We start from the raw sequence: 17,201 nt of genomic DNA, 5'->3' as shown, positions 1-17,201 counted from the left end.
TTCCTCTATTACTTCTGGACACTGGCTTGGCAGGTGATCATCAATGCGTTGGCCACCCCTCTCACTCTCTCCTTCAGCTTAGCTTTGGGCACCTCTGTGCCTCCCCAGTAGCAGGACTCTCTGAGGCCACGGGCTTCCCCTTCTCAACACACCCAGGTGTGTTTAGCCCTCCACAAGAAAAGACTATCTGAAAATGTTCTTTAGAGGACTTAATAGCTAAGCAGAATAGTTTCTAATCAGAACCAGCCGTTTGCATAGAAACAGGAGTTCTGAATACTTGCTGTGGATTAATTTTAAGTGCTGTCTTGGCCATTGTACTCAGGTATCTGGTCAGTGTAGATGTTGCTGTGAAGGTATTTTTTTAGATAAGAGTAACATTTAAATCAGTAGACTTTAAGTAAAGCAGATTACCCCCCATAATGTGGGTGAGCCTCGCCCAATCAGTTGAAGGCTTTAAGAGACAAAGACTGAGGTCCCCCAAGGAAGAAGGAGTTCTGCCAGCAGACGGCCTTTGGACTCCAGCTACAACATCAATGCGTCCCCAGGCCTCCAGCCTGTTGGCCTGCCTTGCAGTTTTTGGATTTGCCAGTCTCCACATTTTCATGAGCCAATTCCTTAAAATAAATTTCTCTCTAAACAGGCAGACCTCCGAGGTAATATAAGTATGGTTCCAGACTACCACAATAAAGCGAATATCACAATAAAGTGAGTCACACGAAGTTTTTGGTTTCCCAATGCATATAAAAGTTACTTTTACACTATACTGTAGCCTATTGTGTGCAACAGTATTATGTCTAAAGAAACCATTGTACATACCTTAATTAAAAAATACTTTATTGCTAACAAATGCTAACCGTCATCTGAGCCTTCAGTGAGTCATAATCTTTTTGCAATAGTAACATCAAAGATCACTGATCACAGATCACCATGACAAATATACTAATGAGAAAGTCTGAAATATTGCGAGAATTCTCAAAATGTGACACAGAGACACGAAGGGAGCAAATGTCGGGAAAATGAAGCCAATAGACTTGCTCAATTCAGGGTTGCCACAAGCCTTCAATTTGTAAAGTGCAATAAAACAAGTTACGCCTGTATATGTGTATACACATCCCACTGGTTCTGTTTCTCTGGAGAACGCCAATTAATACACCAATACTCACACAGGACGTCCCCTTTGTTACATGGAGAGCTTGCTAGCACGGATAAACTTCAAATCAACTACAGCCCAAACAATCACACATGGCATCACGGTCCAAACTGTCAACACCTTCTTGGCCCCATCCTAAATGCAGCTCCCCAGGGCCTAAGGGACAGAGACCACCAGGCCCCGCCTCTCTGGGGGCAGCGGCTTGGAAGGAGAGCTTTGTACAATACCTGCTTAAGTCCTTGGCTAGACCTTGGCAGGAGGGAATGGAAGCTTCGACTCCATCACCAGCTGGAGTGGAAGGCAAAGGTGCGTGTCCATCACCAGCTGGGGCGGAAGGCAAAGATGTGTGTTCTGAGGCCGGGGGAGTGAGATCCACACGGGCAGCAGCTGGGTGGGTGCTGGGGACACAAAGGGAGAATTATTCCCAGCGGAACTCGGCTCCTTTATGGCACATTCATCAGGCCCGCTCACCCCTCCCAACCCAGTCACACACATGGCACTGGGTATTTAAAGACCCAGCACACTGCTGCCCCAGGCTCCCCACCGGAGGAGCCTCTGCTTAGACAGAGTCGGGGTGCACCTTCCAGTGCAGCAGCCCCCAGGCCAGGCTGTGAATTCCACCCCCCCCCCACCACCCCCACCCCCCCCCACCCCCCACCCCCCACCCCCCCCCCCCCCCCCCCCCCCCCCCCCCCGCTTAGGCTGCAGCAGAACCCAGGCTGCAGGCAGCTCGGGTGTCAGAACACTGAGTTGTCTTGTTTGAGTTTTGTTTGGGGGAAGGGAATTTCATATGATCGTTTCTCATCACTTTTTAATAAGCAGTGAAACTCTGGGAGTTGAAAACTAAAATACAATTTTGCAGACTCCCCAGGATTTGGCCCAAAACTCTGAGGCTGAGAAAAGTCAAGGTGAAGAGGCTAACGTGTAACCAAGGAACCTGCACCAGGAACTTGCCGGGATCCCTCTTCCCTGGGGAAGGATTCCCAGAGCACAGCCCTGTCCCTGGTTTAATGGGTGAGTGCCCCCTGCTGGACATCCAGGGAAAGGCTGGGAGTGCAGGGAGGCCCCCAGCAGGAGGGAAGGTAGCAGGGGCTTCCCTGGTGGCACCGTGGTTTGGAGTCCGCCTGCCGATGCAGGGGACGCAGGTTTGTGCCCCGGCCCAGGAGGATCCCGCAGGTCGCGGAGCGGCTGGGCCCGTGAGCCATGGCCGCTGAGCCTGCGCGTCTGGAGCCTGTGCTCAGCAACGGGAGAGGCCACAACAGTGAGAGGCCTGCGTACGGCAAAAAAAAAAAAAAGGAGGGAAGGCAGGAAGGACAGCCACCTGCAGACACACCCTTGGATCCAAAAGGCACCAGGCTTGGAGCTCAAAAGAGGTTCTGATCTTCCCCTTTGGCAAAAGCAAGACTAGCGATGCCGTCCACAGACTTCCAGGGCGGGTTAGCCCTCCCAGCCTCTCCGGCTGTCCGCACTGCTGTCCACACTGTGTGACTCAGTACCGAGAGCCTGAAACCCAGCCAGAGGTCGAATCTGGGGTTACGAGTTTCACAGCCTCGTGCTGGGACTCATTGCTTCCCTGTGGGCGTGAGCTCCTGCCGGCAGCTCCCGCACTGCAGGAAGGCAGGACGTTAGGGTTTCCAGGTTTCCGTGTCAAGGGTGTCCTGCTAATCTCCACCTCCTCCACATCCCCTGCGAGGCTGGCTTTCCGGCCTGGAGGACGGCTGCCACGGGCACCGCACACCCAGTACAGCAAAAGAACTCTGAGTCTAGCCCCGAATCCCCGTCGCAGCTCTCAGCAGGTCTTGCAGGGCCGGGCTTCTGCCCCGCGCCTCGCCCCACGGTCCTCACCCTCACCTGCTCTGCTCTGACCAGCCGGGCCCCCCTCCCCGGGTTCCCACAGCACTGGCTGCCCCTGCTGTCTCCTGGCCTTGGAAGCCCCCCTCCTCCCCGGGCAAGCAATTGCTCCGCTGCCCGCGTCCTGGCTTGGCCTTCACTATTCCGCAGCTACGAAAACAGCAGTAGCTCGCCCCTGCTGGTGCAAATGTCCGGGGTGGCTCTGTCCTAGGTGCCTGAGCCTGTGAGCCCGGGCCTGTGTTAAATGCTTCACATACGTGACCTCCGGAAGCGCCACAACAGCCTTTGAGTCAGATGTCACCACCCTCCCTTTACAGAGATCAAAGCCGAGGCTCGGAGAGGCGAGGTCACAGAGCGAGTAGGCGGGGGGGCCAGGATGGGAACCCAGGCTCTGAATCCTTAACACTGCGTGACTCAGCACCGAGAGCCTGAAACCCAGCTGGGGTCCAGCTCCATGTCCACTTTCTAACGGACCCCCTAGCACACACCCGGAAGCCCCCAGCTCCTCCTCAGTGACTCCCATCACCAGTGACTCCCATCACCTGGGACTTGAAGACCACGAGGGAGACCGAACTCCCTGAGGACAGGGGCTTTATCTCTCAGATTCACCCCAGCAGCCCAACATCCAGCCGGGCCACGCACAGTGGGCACTCGGACAGGCAGAGGGAGAGCCGGGGACGGGGTGGGGGGAGTCCCGAATGGCTACGACCAAACCGGGTTCAGGGAGCAGAGACAGAGCTGGAACCACATGACCTTCTCCCCTGGGCCTCATGGAAACTAGGAGAAAAACAGAGCAGAGAGTAAAAGGCAATCCACACGTGAACAAAAATTACAATGAGCTCGTGGGCAGAACCGGCAAAAGTGCGAAGTGGGCTTACAGACGGCACGATGCCTTGGCTGTTCAAACTGTTGTTTGTCACAACATGGACAGTGGCTGAAATAACATTTTTCGTAAAGAGATGACTCAAACGAATAATGAAAACTATGGGGGGCTGTTAAGCTCCTTAAGAAAGCCATTTTCACACTCTGGAAAGCTACATTTATTCTTATCCATAAGCAGTGAACAGGCCACTTACAAACTCAAGCCTTTACTCTGAAATTTGCTTTCGAAAGAAATTACACTGGCCGAGCCCCTTCCTCTGCACACCCCCTGAAGATTTTATTTAATTTAATGCAAACAGAATAGGTGACACAGTTCGTGGACACAACTCCATCAAAGTGCAAGGAAAGGTTTCTGTCTTTGAAAACCCTGGCAGAGGGGAGGAGCTGTGGCCTCAGAACAAGGCCAACCCCACGGGGAAGCACAGTGACAGTCACACTGTGATGAGGATGCCTCGAGGCTGACCGCATCCCCCCACCCCTGAGAACACCCTGTGGTCCCCTCAGCTCTTCAGCCTGGAGACCGGATGCCTGCCCCCCCCCACCCTTCACTTGGTTGGCACCCAGACCACCAGGGCCACACCCTTCCGGCGCTGGCCTGTTCCCATCAGCTAAAGGCACCAAACAAATGACTCAACAGCTCTTTTAAGAATGATGGCGCCCCTCCCTCCTGGTCTGCAGCCTGCCCTTGGTCCAACCCCAGAGGCGGGGAGGTCAGGCCCCAACAGGGAAAGCTTCAGTGACTCACGACCGAAGCTCTGACACACGGGCACCTACAGATGCCTCCCGGCCCCACAGAACTCCCACTGTCCCCTCTTAACCCTCCTCCTCCCCCAAATTTCTCCCCAGCTTGGCTAGTGGCCCCACCAGCTGTCCAGGCCCTGGACCAGAAGGTGAGACTGTCCTTGACTCTCCTTGTTCTCTCGCCCCATCATCGCCCCTCCATGCTGAGTCACATCCCTTGTCCTTCCAGAATCTGTCCCCTTTGTCCTGCTGGTCCAGGCCTGCAGCCTCTCTGAGCAGGGCTCCTGCACATCCACCCCCCAACACACACACGGACACCAGGATGTCCCAACTCGAGTTCTGATCAGGTCCTTTCTTTTGTTTTTTATTTTTTGCGGTACGCAGGCCTCTCACTGTTGTGGCCTCTCCCGTTGCGGAGCACAGGCTCCGGATGCACAGGCTCAGCGGCCATGGCTCACGGGCCCAGCCGCTCCGCGGCATGTGGGATCCTCCCGGACGGGGGCACGAACCCATGTCCCCTGCATCGGCAGGCGGACTCTCAACCACTGTGCCACCAGGGAAGCCCTGATCAGGTCCTTTCATTGCCTGAAGCCCTCCCCCACTTTCCACGCCTTACACCTGACGGAATACAGGTGAAACTCCTGGACCTCGCAAGCTGGGGTTCCCGCAACCCAGCTCTGTCCCCTCCCGGGTTTGTCCTCCTGTTGCCCTGACCCCACCAGGCCAGTCTCCAAGGGCTCCTGGCAGTTTTTTGCCTCTGTGTCTTTGCTCAAGCAGACCCTGCCCCTGAATCTCCGCCTACCTCTCTCAGGCCCCCTCCTAACCCACCCCATAATCATCCTGGAGTGTCACCCAAACAAGGAAGCTCCCCCCATCCCCGGCAGGGGTAACGATGCCCACCCTGCATTGCCAGGCTTAACTGGGCCTAGCTTCTGCATATGCTGCTGTTTTCTGCTAACACGTCCTCTTCTCCTACTAGAGACTCAGCCACTGTGGTCTCTCCAGCCCCCAGCACGGGGTCTGGCCCAGAACAAGTGCACAGCACATGGCAGCTCCTTCCCTCCCGCCCCCTGGCCTCCCAAACATGCAGGCCACCGACAGTGGGACAACTGTCCTATCTTCTTGGAATCTCAGAGTCCAACGGTCTTGAGGTGGGACCAGCAACATAAGCTGCAGGAATGCAAATGAAAGCAAAGTGGAAACGCAAGGCCCCGTGTGCCTGAAATATGAGAATTTCAGGAGGGTGACGACAGCAGCGTGCTGAACCGAGCACGGGGCCCTTCTGAGCACAGGGCCCTGGGTGACTGCCCAGGTCACATGCCCATGAAGTCAGCCCTGGTTCCAGACCCCGAGGGGAAGCTTCCATAGGGCCCCTCCAAGGCCCCCTGAGCTGCCAGAGGGCCTTGTTGCTGGAGCAGATAACCAGGTCGGCCTCCCTTGCCAGCTCCTGTCCACTCAAGTCTCCCGTGAGCAGCAATGACTTGTCTTAGAGACGTTATTCTCAGGGAGTCGGGCCCTTTCCAATGCCCAGTACCACTCCCAGCCCTCAGTGGGAACCCGTGGGCAGCTGTCAAGCCCAGCACAGAGCGGGGCAGAGCCCTGAGGCGGGTCCACATCTGCCTTCTCAGTTGTCTTCTGTTTTTTCTTTTTGGCCATGCCACGTGGCACGTGGGATCTTAGTTTCCCAACCAGAGATCGAACCCGTGCCCCCGGCACTGGAAGCGCGGAGTCCTAACCGCTGGACCGCCAAGGAATTCCCCTCAGTTGGCTTCTGCAAGGCACTTACATTCACTTGCCCTTGATCTCCTCCCCTATAAAATGGGCCAGGAATAGGGCTGCAAAGACCCTTCTAGTTGTAAAAGTCCACTAATCCCTTTTCCCATGTAAGGAGTTAATCAATGTTTCCTATGCAATAACAAAGAAGCTGAATTCAAATTCATGTAAAGTATTTGTATTTTTGGAAGATGAAGGAAATGTTGATTTAATTTAAGCTTTTTATTTTTTAAGGGAAGAACTGACAAAAAAAAAAGGGCAAATAAACTCACCATACTTTCAGCAGACAGAAATGGCATGTCGATCAAGGCATTCTTTCCTGCGAGGCCCAGCTGGACAAGACCTCTGAATCCTTCTCAACACAGATCCCTAAGGAACCACTACTAACGGGTCAGAGTTTGCCATCCCTGATTCAGTACCTCACTATTGTTAGGTCGTCACTAACAACAACTGGTCCCATTAACTGTTTGGATGCAGTCGCCACCCACACGAGACCTGAGAAACACATGAAGCATGTTGCTTCAGGGCTGGCACTCAGCCCGACAGTCCTCCAAGCCCAGCTGTAGTGAGATGCCGTCACCAGCTGTTGTCTCTTGACACCCTGTTCAGGGCTTTTGAGTCCTTCTTGGCGGATCCCCCACTGAACTGATAGCAGGTTTCATTTCAGAGATCGGAGAGAGTTGCCAAATTAAGCCCCTGTCTAAGGACAAACACCAGAGTGACCCTGGCTGTCATGGGAGTGTGATAACGGCCCCCAAGATACAAGCCGAGCATATCACGTCCTGTCGGGCCAGATGGGCGAGAGCATCTTATCTCCTATTTCACATCACCATCTGGAGGGTATTAACACAATAGCCCTTCCTCACAGGCCCCCTTGATTTTTTTCTTCCTGAATCCCCAAGCGCACATGATCACGTAATAGGGCAAGAGCTAAGGCCAAAGACTCAGCTCAGGCTGAAAGTGAGATGCAAGCCAGAGAAAGAAAAGCGCTTTGAAATTGCTGGTTTGGAGAGCTACGTTCGGTCGACAGGAGCACCGGACAATCAGTCCAACCGAGGCCTGGGGTTTGATAAGAGGAGTCTCCGAGATGGGAGATCCTGCATCACCCTCCTCCGAGACGCAGCCGCTGAGAAGCAACAAAGCCCAAATCAGAAAGTGCCCAGAGAGGCTTGCAAATTGGCTGACAACTCCAAGACAGGCACATCAAGTGATCTCTAGTCGCGAGGGAGATATTCCAGCCTGTGAAGAGCAGCCCACATGAGAGTATAAATGCCACCGACCTTCAGATGTCTGGCCGTAGGCTGGCTCTGCACAGTTAACCCTGAACAGGCTTGTGGGTTCCTTCCCAGCACACTCATACCCTTTTCACAGAGCGAGTCTGTGCTCAGAGGACAGAGATTACTTTTAAGCTTGGCAGAAGCAAAACTTAATCAGGAAGGAAAATATTAACTAAAGGAAAAGTCATAAATACCATCCCAAAACTACACGAGGCTTTGATCTGGGTTGGGTCATCCAGCACATTAATTCCCACCATTGTCTCTCCCAGTTCCTTGCATCCTCTTCCCAGGTGCAAGATTCCTTGCGTGCCTTGACGGTCCTTGGTAACAGAGAATGCAGAGCTGAGGATACCGAGGACAAAAGGAAACTGATCTCAGATATCCAAGATTTAACTATTTATTCAGAAAGTCAAACCTACCTACTACATAAAGCAGCTCCAGAACCATGAAAAACCAAACCAAGAACAAAATCCTGTGCTAGTTTGAACCCTACGAAGCTGTCAACATTTTGACAATTGCCAGTGTGGCGATTCCTGTGCTTCAACCTAACAGTAGCCAGCTGGACACTGGAAACGCAAAGGTTCTGAACAGATATACAGGTGCATCCCAACTGGCTCAGCCTGCTAGGTACTGGTTATGTAACTCTATTTCATGAGCATGTACCTTCATTCAACATGTACCTTTTAAATGGTACAAAGGAATTCGGTTATTCAGAGAAGACTTTCAGGTGATCCCTTTTCTAAGTTAAAACAACAGCACCCCCACTTTATCCCTCGGTTTTTAACAAGGCGCTTGCTTAAATAAAGGTTCAGCTAACCTTTCTGAAGCAGTTGAACCCACCCACGCACACCCATAGTAGAAAGACCAAAAAAAACCTTATTGTGCAAACAGATGAAACCAAAAGAAACCACATGATTTGGAGCAAGAGGAAAAACAGAAGCTGTTAAGTCAGTATGAATTCCCTGTGCTTTCAACTCTGGAAAATTCTGAATTTGGAAACTCTAGTGAGATGATCGCGCTGAGCAGGGGCCATCCCCTACTCCTGGCTCTTTGGTCAGAAAGTTCAGCCGCCAGCTGCTGGGTCAGGTGTTTCCTACCCTGAGGAGCCATTAACAGCCAGACAGGTGAGGAGAAGAGCATCTGGACACGTTGCTTTACCCAGTGGTTCTCCGATTGTGGACTCCAGACCAGCAGTAGCAGCGGCATCCGGGAACTTGTTAAAAAGGCAAAACCCTGGGTGCCTCCTCAGACCTCCTGAATCAGACACTCTGGAGATGGGGCAGCAATCTGGGCTGGAAGTGGGTTATTTTGAGGCATGCTAACGTTTGGACCCCATGGACGTGAGTCAGGTGAGTAGTTTTCCAGCTGTGTCCACGGGAGACCTCAAGGTCTAAAGAGACCCCTCAGCCTGGATTCCTGACTACAGGAAAAGCACCGAAGGTTCCCAGATGTAACCAGGGTGCCCCATTTTACTCTGTTTAACAAATGGTAGTAGAGCTGGAAGGTTCCAATTGAAAAACAATTCTGCTGCTTTATAAAAAAAATAGAAAATATTGAACAGATGGGAATACAAGTGGCCACGGGCAATCTAGTCATTTGTAGAATGTTCTGGAGGGTCTGGGCTTGGCTTTCTGTGCCATCTGGGGATGTCAAAAGCCAAAGGGAAGCTCAACCATTTGCAGGGGGTTCAGGGGCTGTTTCCCGAAGAGGGAGCAAGTTTGATGTCGTCCAGTGGCTTTAACTGGACAGAAGGGGAGCGTCAAAATCCCTTTCATTTTATTTGAGAATTGCTGCAGGGACGGGGGTAGCTTCTCTCTTTGTTCTTGTTCAGAAAGAAGAGTTGAAAGGGAAGGATCAGTACCAAAGAATTAGTAGCGGCAGAAAGGAGGGAGAGAGTCCTGCTCTGCTTTCTCTCTGGTGGCTTAAAGAAAATGCTCCAGCTCCACTTTTCTTGTTTTAATAATTTTTTAACATATTTTAATTTAAATTAATTTTTTAATTTAAGGTACCAACGCTGCTTCTGCGGGGCAGCAAACCTCTAGAGGATGTTGCAGGCTGCCCTCTGCCCAGGTTTGTTCCTTCCCCGTCTCTCCTCACCTCTCCCCCTGCCTCTCCTGTCCCTGCTCTGAACAGGAAATGGAGGGGGGGAATCCTTGGGTGATGCTATGATCTGAATGTTTGTGTCCCCCCAAATTCCTATGTGGAAGTCCCAGTGCCCAAGGCGATGGTATTAGGAGGTGGGGCCTTTAGCAGGTTAGATCATGAGGCTGGAGCCCTCATGATGGGATTACTGACTTTATAAAAGAGACCCTGCAGAGCTCCCCAGACCTTTCCATCACATAAGAGCACAAGGAGAGGTGTGCAACCAGGAAGAGGGCCTTCACTCGACCATGCTGGCACCCTGATCATGGACTTCCAGCCTCCAGAGCTGTGAGCAATAATTTCTGCTGTGTATGAGCCACCCAGCCTGTGGTATTTTGTTATAGCAGCAGGAACAGACTAAGACAGATGGGGTGGGGAGGCAGTGTCATTTCTGAGGTCTAAAAAGCCACCAGCACACACCCAGAATGCCCTTCTTAGTCACTCCCACAAAGCAGCAAGGTTAAGTACAGTTGATTCTCTTTATTCACAGTAACTGTGTTCTATAAAGTCACCCTGGACACTGAATTAGCAGATACTAAACCATTGCTCCTAGAGGAAATCTAGGGTTAGGTTCCTGCAAGCCACTGGTCCCAATATTTTTGTCAACCGATCAAAACATAATCTTGCTTTATGTGAGTTTCTATTTAAAAACATCTTATTTAATATATAATTGATTCCTTAACACTGAATTTACAGTAGACAGCACTATAACTCACACCCAAACGAAGCTTATCTAACAAGTATTTTCTACAGCAGGTACATCACAGCCTTCTTGCACTTTGAAACACTGGACAGCACTTCAGCACTGTGCTTGGGGGCTATTTTAAACAGCAAAATCATCAACAAAATCACAAAAAGCACGGCACTAACTATACCGTGAAAGGACACTTTTCATAATACGAGAGCCGTGGCAAGAAGCCAGAGGCCACCTTGCTCCACTTCAGCTGGGAGCACGGTCGTCAGGTGACCGAAATTTTTTGCTGCTCTGCATGTGTTCACAAATGACCATGAAAGAGCCATGAGTGTCAATCTTGGGGTTACAAATAAATCTCAGCGAGGAAGCAAACTCACAAACACGGAATCTGCAAATAACTCGGATCGACCGTATTCTGTAGACAGAGTTGGTAACCAAAGCCAGACCAATCTCTGCTCCTACCAGAACTACCTCCTTCCCACCAATTTCCAGTAAAAGTAGGACAATACAACTCCAGACAAATGTCCAATCACACTGGCAAGGCACCAAAATTGCTCAGTCGGCATTGAGATCTACTGAGTCTTTCCACTGGAAAATAAAGCCAGAGAGCTGGCCAAGCTCTCAGCACTGATGAACTCAGTTCTCAGCCACCGGTCCCTTCCTGCATCCTGTGATCACTCTCGGTCATGGTCACAGGTGACACAACTTCTTTACTCATGTCTTTCTCGGACTTGAGAGGCCAGTGATGTAGGCGGGACCCCGTGGCGTGGGGGGAAGGGGGAACCTGGCTCCCTGCAGCCAGTGGAGAAGCTCAGAACCAGGTTCGGTAGCCAAGCTGGACCTGCTTCAAACCCCAGCTCTGCCACTCACTAGCCACGTGTCTCTGAGCCTCTGTCTGCTCACCTGTAACACAGCAGTCGTAACAGAACCCCCTACCTGCTGGGGCTGTTGTGAGGATTTACGGAGATACACCCCGCATGGTGCCTGGAGCACAGGAAGTGCCCTCAGTGGGAGCTTAGAGAGCAGACATCACGGGACTACTATGGGGCCTGGGACAGGTCATTCAAAATACACAGTCTCGGCTTGAGGCGGGAACTTCAGAAGCACCAGTAACACCCCCCGGTGGACATTAGTTCTCCTGAGTCACCCAGCCAAGTCCTCCTGTACCCTCTGCTCCCACGGCCCCTTGGCGTCCCTCGGGCACTGGACGAGGATGATCTCAGCCCCACTCCTTTCCCTAAGGGAGGCTGAGCCTCTCTGGCTGCAGCTGGAGGTCCCTTGGCCTTGCTACAACGGTGGGGGTCAGGGAAGGGCCATGGGGGAGGGGAGGAGGCCGAGCACAAGGACGGAAAGTGATGCCCGACTTCACCCTGGAAGCTTCTGCACGCTCCTTGTGTGCTGGGCCTTACTGCCCAGCTAGGATGCCTCTTTTAAGAAGTTAAACTCATACGTAAGAACTATGGTTGACTCCCACCTGTAACAGAAACACTCGGAATTCGACGTCAACGTGCAGCTGCCTTAGAGCATCTGTTTCTGGCCTGGAGCTTCCTGCTGTGTCAGCCCTGCCCTCACACTTCTCCTCCACCAGGCAAACCTCCTCCCAGTTTATGAAGAGGCCTCTGGACGCTGTCCCAGCAGGACAGCGGGGACCGGGCAGGAATGGACCGCCTGTCCCCCAAGAGGGCCGACTTCGGGGGTGGTTAGCACACACTGGCCCCCAAGCAGGCAGACAAGGAGACTCACCCCCGTCTTCCCTCTAACCCAGTTCAAGTGTACTGCCCTTCCCCAAGGACCAGCCCAGGCCAGGCTGGGTGCTGTGATTCCAGAGGTCGCAGCGGATTCAGTTCCTCCCTGCGAGGGCATTCGAGACAGGTAATTCATAGGGATCTGTGAAGGGCAGTGACACAGGGGGAGAGGGGTGGCTGCAGGAGTTCAGAGGGAGGCTCCTGTCTCAGCCTGGGGAGAAGGGACCCAGTGTCTGTCCCGTTCACTATGGTTCCCCAGTGCCATGCACCATCCGGCAAAAAGCAGCTGTTTTACTAATACAAATACAATTAAAATGTGTGTGTGTGTATGTTATATAAATATAGAGAGAGACACATATAGACGTGTGTAGAGAAAGAGACTCTGTGTGTGTGTATGTTATATAAATATAGAGACATATATAGATGTGCGTAGAGAGATTGTGTGTGTGTGTGTATATATGTTATATAAATATAGAGAGAGACACATATAGACGTGTGTAGAGAAAGAGACTCTGTGTGTGTATGTTATATAAATATAGAGACATATATAGATGTGTGTCGAGAGAGAGATTGTGTGTGTGTGTATGTACATATGTTATATAAATATAGAGACACATACAGATGTGTGTAGAGAAAGAGACTGTGTGTGTGTATGTTATATAAATAGAGAGACTCATATAGATGTATAGAGAAAGAGACTGTGTGTGTGTGTATGTTATATAAATATAGAGACACATACAGACGTGTGTAGAGAAAGAGACTGTGTGTGTGTGTGTGTGTGTGTGTGTGTATGTTATATAAATATACACATATACAGACGTGGGTAGAGAGACTGTGTATGTGTGTGTGTGTATGTACATGTTAAATAAATACAGAGACATAGACGTGTGTAGAGAGAGAGATTGCGTGTGTGTGTATATATATGTTATATAAATATAAAGACATATATAGACATGTGTAGCGAGATTGTGTGTGTGTATATATATATATGTTATATAAATATACAGAGAGACACATATAGATGTATGTAGAGAGAGAAATTGTGTGTGTGTGTATATATGTTATATAAATATAGAGAGACACATAGACGCGTGCAGAGAGAGATTGTGTGTGTGTGTACATGTTATATAAATATAGAAAGACACATATAAACGTGTGTAGAGAAAGAGACTGTGTATATGTGTGTGTGTATATGTTATATAGAGAGACACATATAGACATGTGTAGAAAGAGAGCTTGTGTGTGTGTGTGTGTGTATGTTATATAAATATAGAGACGTATATAGACGTGTGTAGAGAGAGAGATTGTGTGTGTGTGTATGTACATATGTTATATATAGAGAGAGACACATATAGACGTGTGTAGAGAAAGACTGTGTGTGTGTATGTTATATAAATATAGAGACACATATAGATGTGTGTAGAGAGACTCTGTGTGTGTGTGTATGTTATATAAATATAGAGACATATATAGACGTGTGCAGAGAGAGAGCTTGTGTGTGTGTGTATGCGTTATAGAGACATATAAACGTGTGCAGAGAGAGAGCTTGTGTGTGTGTGTACGTACATATGTTACATAAATACAGAGACACATATAGACATGTGTGGAGAGGGAGGTTGTGTGTGTGTGTGTGTGTGTGTGTGTGTGTGTGTGACAGGCGTATGAGCCGAGTCCCAAGGCTGGCTGTGAGCAAGCCTGGTTTAAATAAACCACGGGTCAAATCCGCACCCTCTGAGTCCGGGGCGAAGCCCGATGTACACGCCGCACACGGAGAGCAGCGATGGGTGCGGGGCCCGGGGCACGCAGGGCAGGGGGAAGGCGCACGGGCGGAACACGAGGCAGGAGAAAGCCCCTCCCCCGCCGCCCAGGCCAGTCTGCTGAGCAAGGCGTGGCACCTGGTCCCCTTCCCCGTGTGCTGATGCCTCTTCCCTTCCCCAAAGACAGAGAAAACAAGTGGCTGACCCAGCGGGTGTCCCGGGAAGCCAGAGGCGGCTAAGTCATTCCCTGGAAACGTATAAAGAGCACAATATCGCTCCTGGAGGACTGCTATTTTAACTAGAGCAGAGGGGCCGGGGGTGTCTTTCTGTTGCCCCCTCAGGTAATTCCCGGGGCCCTAAGAAGAGGCCCAGCCCCGTGCAGGAGAGTGAGCACACGTGTGTGTGTGCTGGGTCTGGGGGGCTGCGGGACAGAAGGTGGGACAGAGGACAGGAGGCAGCCTCAGGGGCCGGGCCCGGGTGTCCCACCATCCGCCGTGGGCACCACCGCCACCATACCTCTGGGCTGTCAAATCCGGGGACACCCAGCCGCTGACATCACCGTGGGAGGAGAAGGCAGCTAAGAGAGGGTTTTCCAGGTCTTCAAGGGCAGCTGGTTCGATGACATCATCCACTACAGGTGAACTGAAGGAAGGAAAAAAACCAAGGCTCAGAAATGTTCCTGAATGCCTTAAATATGTTTCAACAGCACATTTTATCTGGGCCCTAAGCAGGGCCTCAGTTTCCCTTTTCATAAAGGAAGGGGCCGATGTTGCTCCAGGTGTAGCCCACGGAGGGGGCTGGTCCAGGAGGGGCTGTTTACCGCTCCACGATGAGACAGCACAGACACCTGGGGTAAGGGTTTAGAGACCTTTAGAGCAACACGATAGAGTCATTTTGTCTGTTGACGCTAATAATGTAAGCCACGGCTTGTGTTTTGTAGGTCTTGATGGGTGGTTCTCAAGCAGGGGTGATTTTTGCCCCCTGGGGACATTTGGCAATATCTAAAGACATTTTTGGTTGTCACAGCTGGAGGGGGCGGGTGCTACTGGCATCTAGAAGGTAGAGGCCAGGGATGGTGCTAAACATCCTACAGTGCACAGGACAGACTCACAACAAAGAATTATCTGGCCCCAAATGTCAGTAGTGCTGAGGTCGAGAAACCGTGGCCTTGAGTTTTGTTTCATTCTCTAGTAATTCATTTAATTATATTTTCAAAAGTTTTGATCTACAGTGAGATAGAAATTAAAAACTACACTGGTCCTTCATCCACCGGGAAAGTCAGCATTTGACAACCTCCAAGAGCAGGCTGGATTTGAAAGTTCGGAGGGACACGGGTCCCCAGACACTGTCTCTGGTCACACACATCTGCTTACTCTGCTGGGAAACCCATTTCATGATCAGTTATGTCTCAGTTTATCGGGGAGGGTCAAGAGTTCTTCCTTGTGATGAACTCAGCTCTGGGGCAGTGAGTAACGAGACAGTTACCTTCATTCCTTGAGCAGATATTGATTGAACAACAACTTTATGTGGTGAGCAGGAAAGAGGTGGTCCCTGCCCCCGTGGAGCTTACAGTCTCAGGAAACAGTCAAACATTTTTTTTAAATGCTTATTTATCCAGTAATAACTGTTGTAACTGCTAAGAAGGAAAGGTACAGATGGCTAAGAAAGCATAAACTAGGAGGTCCCAGTGGGAGTGGGGGTCAGGAAAAATGTCTTCGTAAAATTGTAAGCTGAGGCCAGTCACCAGCTCAGTGATAGCGAATATGTGCTGACACTTGCTGTGTGCCAGGATCTAAGCACTGACAGATATCACCATATGGTGATCCTCACAACAGCCCTGTGAGGTCGGTGCTATCATTATTCCCATTTTACAGATGAGGAAACTAAGGCACAGGGAAGTTGAAGAATTTGTCCAAGGTTGCACAGCCTGTAAGAGGATACAAACCCAAGCCAGACCCCAGAAGCCATGTTCTTAACCACCCCACTAGGCTATGTCCCAAAGGTTGAAGAGTAAGGGAAGGAAGAGTGCCCCCAGCACAGGGAACCACACATCTGAAAGCCCCAGATCAGGAAGGAGACTGGCATTCTGGAGGAATGCAGAAAGGCCACTGTAGCTGGAACGCAGATCAAAACAACCAGGAAGGGGACAGGTGGACAGGAACCAGATCACAAGGCCAGGTCGAGGGACTGGGACTTGATCCTAAGCTGAAGAATCAGCCCAAAGCCTCTATCAAGTACTCAGCCACAAAGTACTGCCCTGGGCATCGAGACGAAAGACAGGCAGGGAGGCCCAGGGCGAAATTCCCAAAACTATGTTCTAAATATGACCGGACTAGCACACGTTTGTGCCCACACCTTTCTATTTATTCCCATGGATCTTGTGATGCTTCCTTTTTCCTCCATGGTTCCCACCCACTGTCCCAAATCCCCCAGAACGTGACCCTGGAGCCCTGTAATGACCACACCCAAGGAGCCAGAGAGAAATGGGCACAGCGTGAAGTGAAGCAAGGGGCGAGCCTGGAGGAGGAGGAGGCCGGCAGGGACTCTGGGTGTCTCTGTTGAATCACTATTTGGAGAATCCTAAACCACAGGCAATATCGACTTTCTAAAGTCGTAAAACCTGAGCGGAAAAATGTGGCCCAGGAGTTCTGGCAACACAGATAGAAAGCCGTAAAAGACTTTGTTTTCTTTGACACAGCCATTCTAGTTCCAAGAATTTATTCTAAGGAGATGATTAAGGGTGTGAGCAAAGATGCTGACCATAGCTGTGACCACAGTAGCAAAAAAAAAAATGGAAACAACCAAAATGTCCAACACTAGGGGACAGTTAATCAAGTTAAAGCATGTCCACAGAATGGACTCATTTGCAACCATTTTAAAAAAGAAGGTAAAAAACATAAATAATTAAAAAATAAATTAAAAAGTAAAAAAAAGAAAGTAGCTATGTATCCAGAGGTAAAGGATCCATTATTAACTGAAAATAGTTTAAAAAACTATTGGCAACATGATCCAGATTTTATGTGCATGTGTGTATCGATATATACGCATGTGTGTGTATATGTCTACACATGCATGTATGTGTAAACACCCACATAGGAAGCGAGCAACAGAGTGAATAAATGTCAAGGTATTAATGGTAATTCTTTCAGTAGTAAAGTTATGAGTGTTTTGTTCTTCTTCGTTGAATTT

At 50.4% G+C, this 17,201-nt stretch overlaps 1 protein-coding gene across 2 annotated transcripts in view; it reads right to left on the bottom strand.

Annotated features, from left to right (window-relative positions):
- The window catches only part of LOC149747339 (transforming acidic coiled-coil-containing protein 2-like), a 107,126-nt gene that overhangs the window by 11,451 nt on the left and 78,474 nt on the right, over positions 1–17,201 (bottom strand). Inside the window, exons 7-8 of one of the 2 annotated variants that reach the window (XM_089898268.1) lie at positions 14,529–14,654; positions 1,848–3,778 (exon numbers count right to left, since the gene is read on the bottom strand). In XM_089898268.1, the coding sequence (XP_089754394.1) occupies positions 3,721–3,778; positions 14,529–14,654 (184 nt within the window). In that variant the 3' untranslated portion in view covers positions 1,848–3,720. Of the gene's footprint in view, positions 1–1,847; positions 3,779–14,528; positions 14,655–17,201 lie in introns of those variants that run through there. The other variant, XM_089898267.1, reaches the window with a different exon arrangement.

Source organism: Delphinapterus leucas, chromosome 16 (genome assembly GCF_059928025.1).
Source record: "Delphinapterus leucas isolate spDelLeu-1000000601 "Yukka" chromosome 16, BTC_Dleu_Yukka2, whole genome shotgun sequence".
NCBI lineage: Eukaryota > Metazoa > Chordata > Mammalia > Artiodactyla > Monodontidae > Delphinapterus > Delphinapterus leucas.
This window is presented reverse-complemented; position numbering and strand designations above follow the sequence as displayed.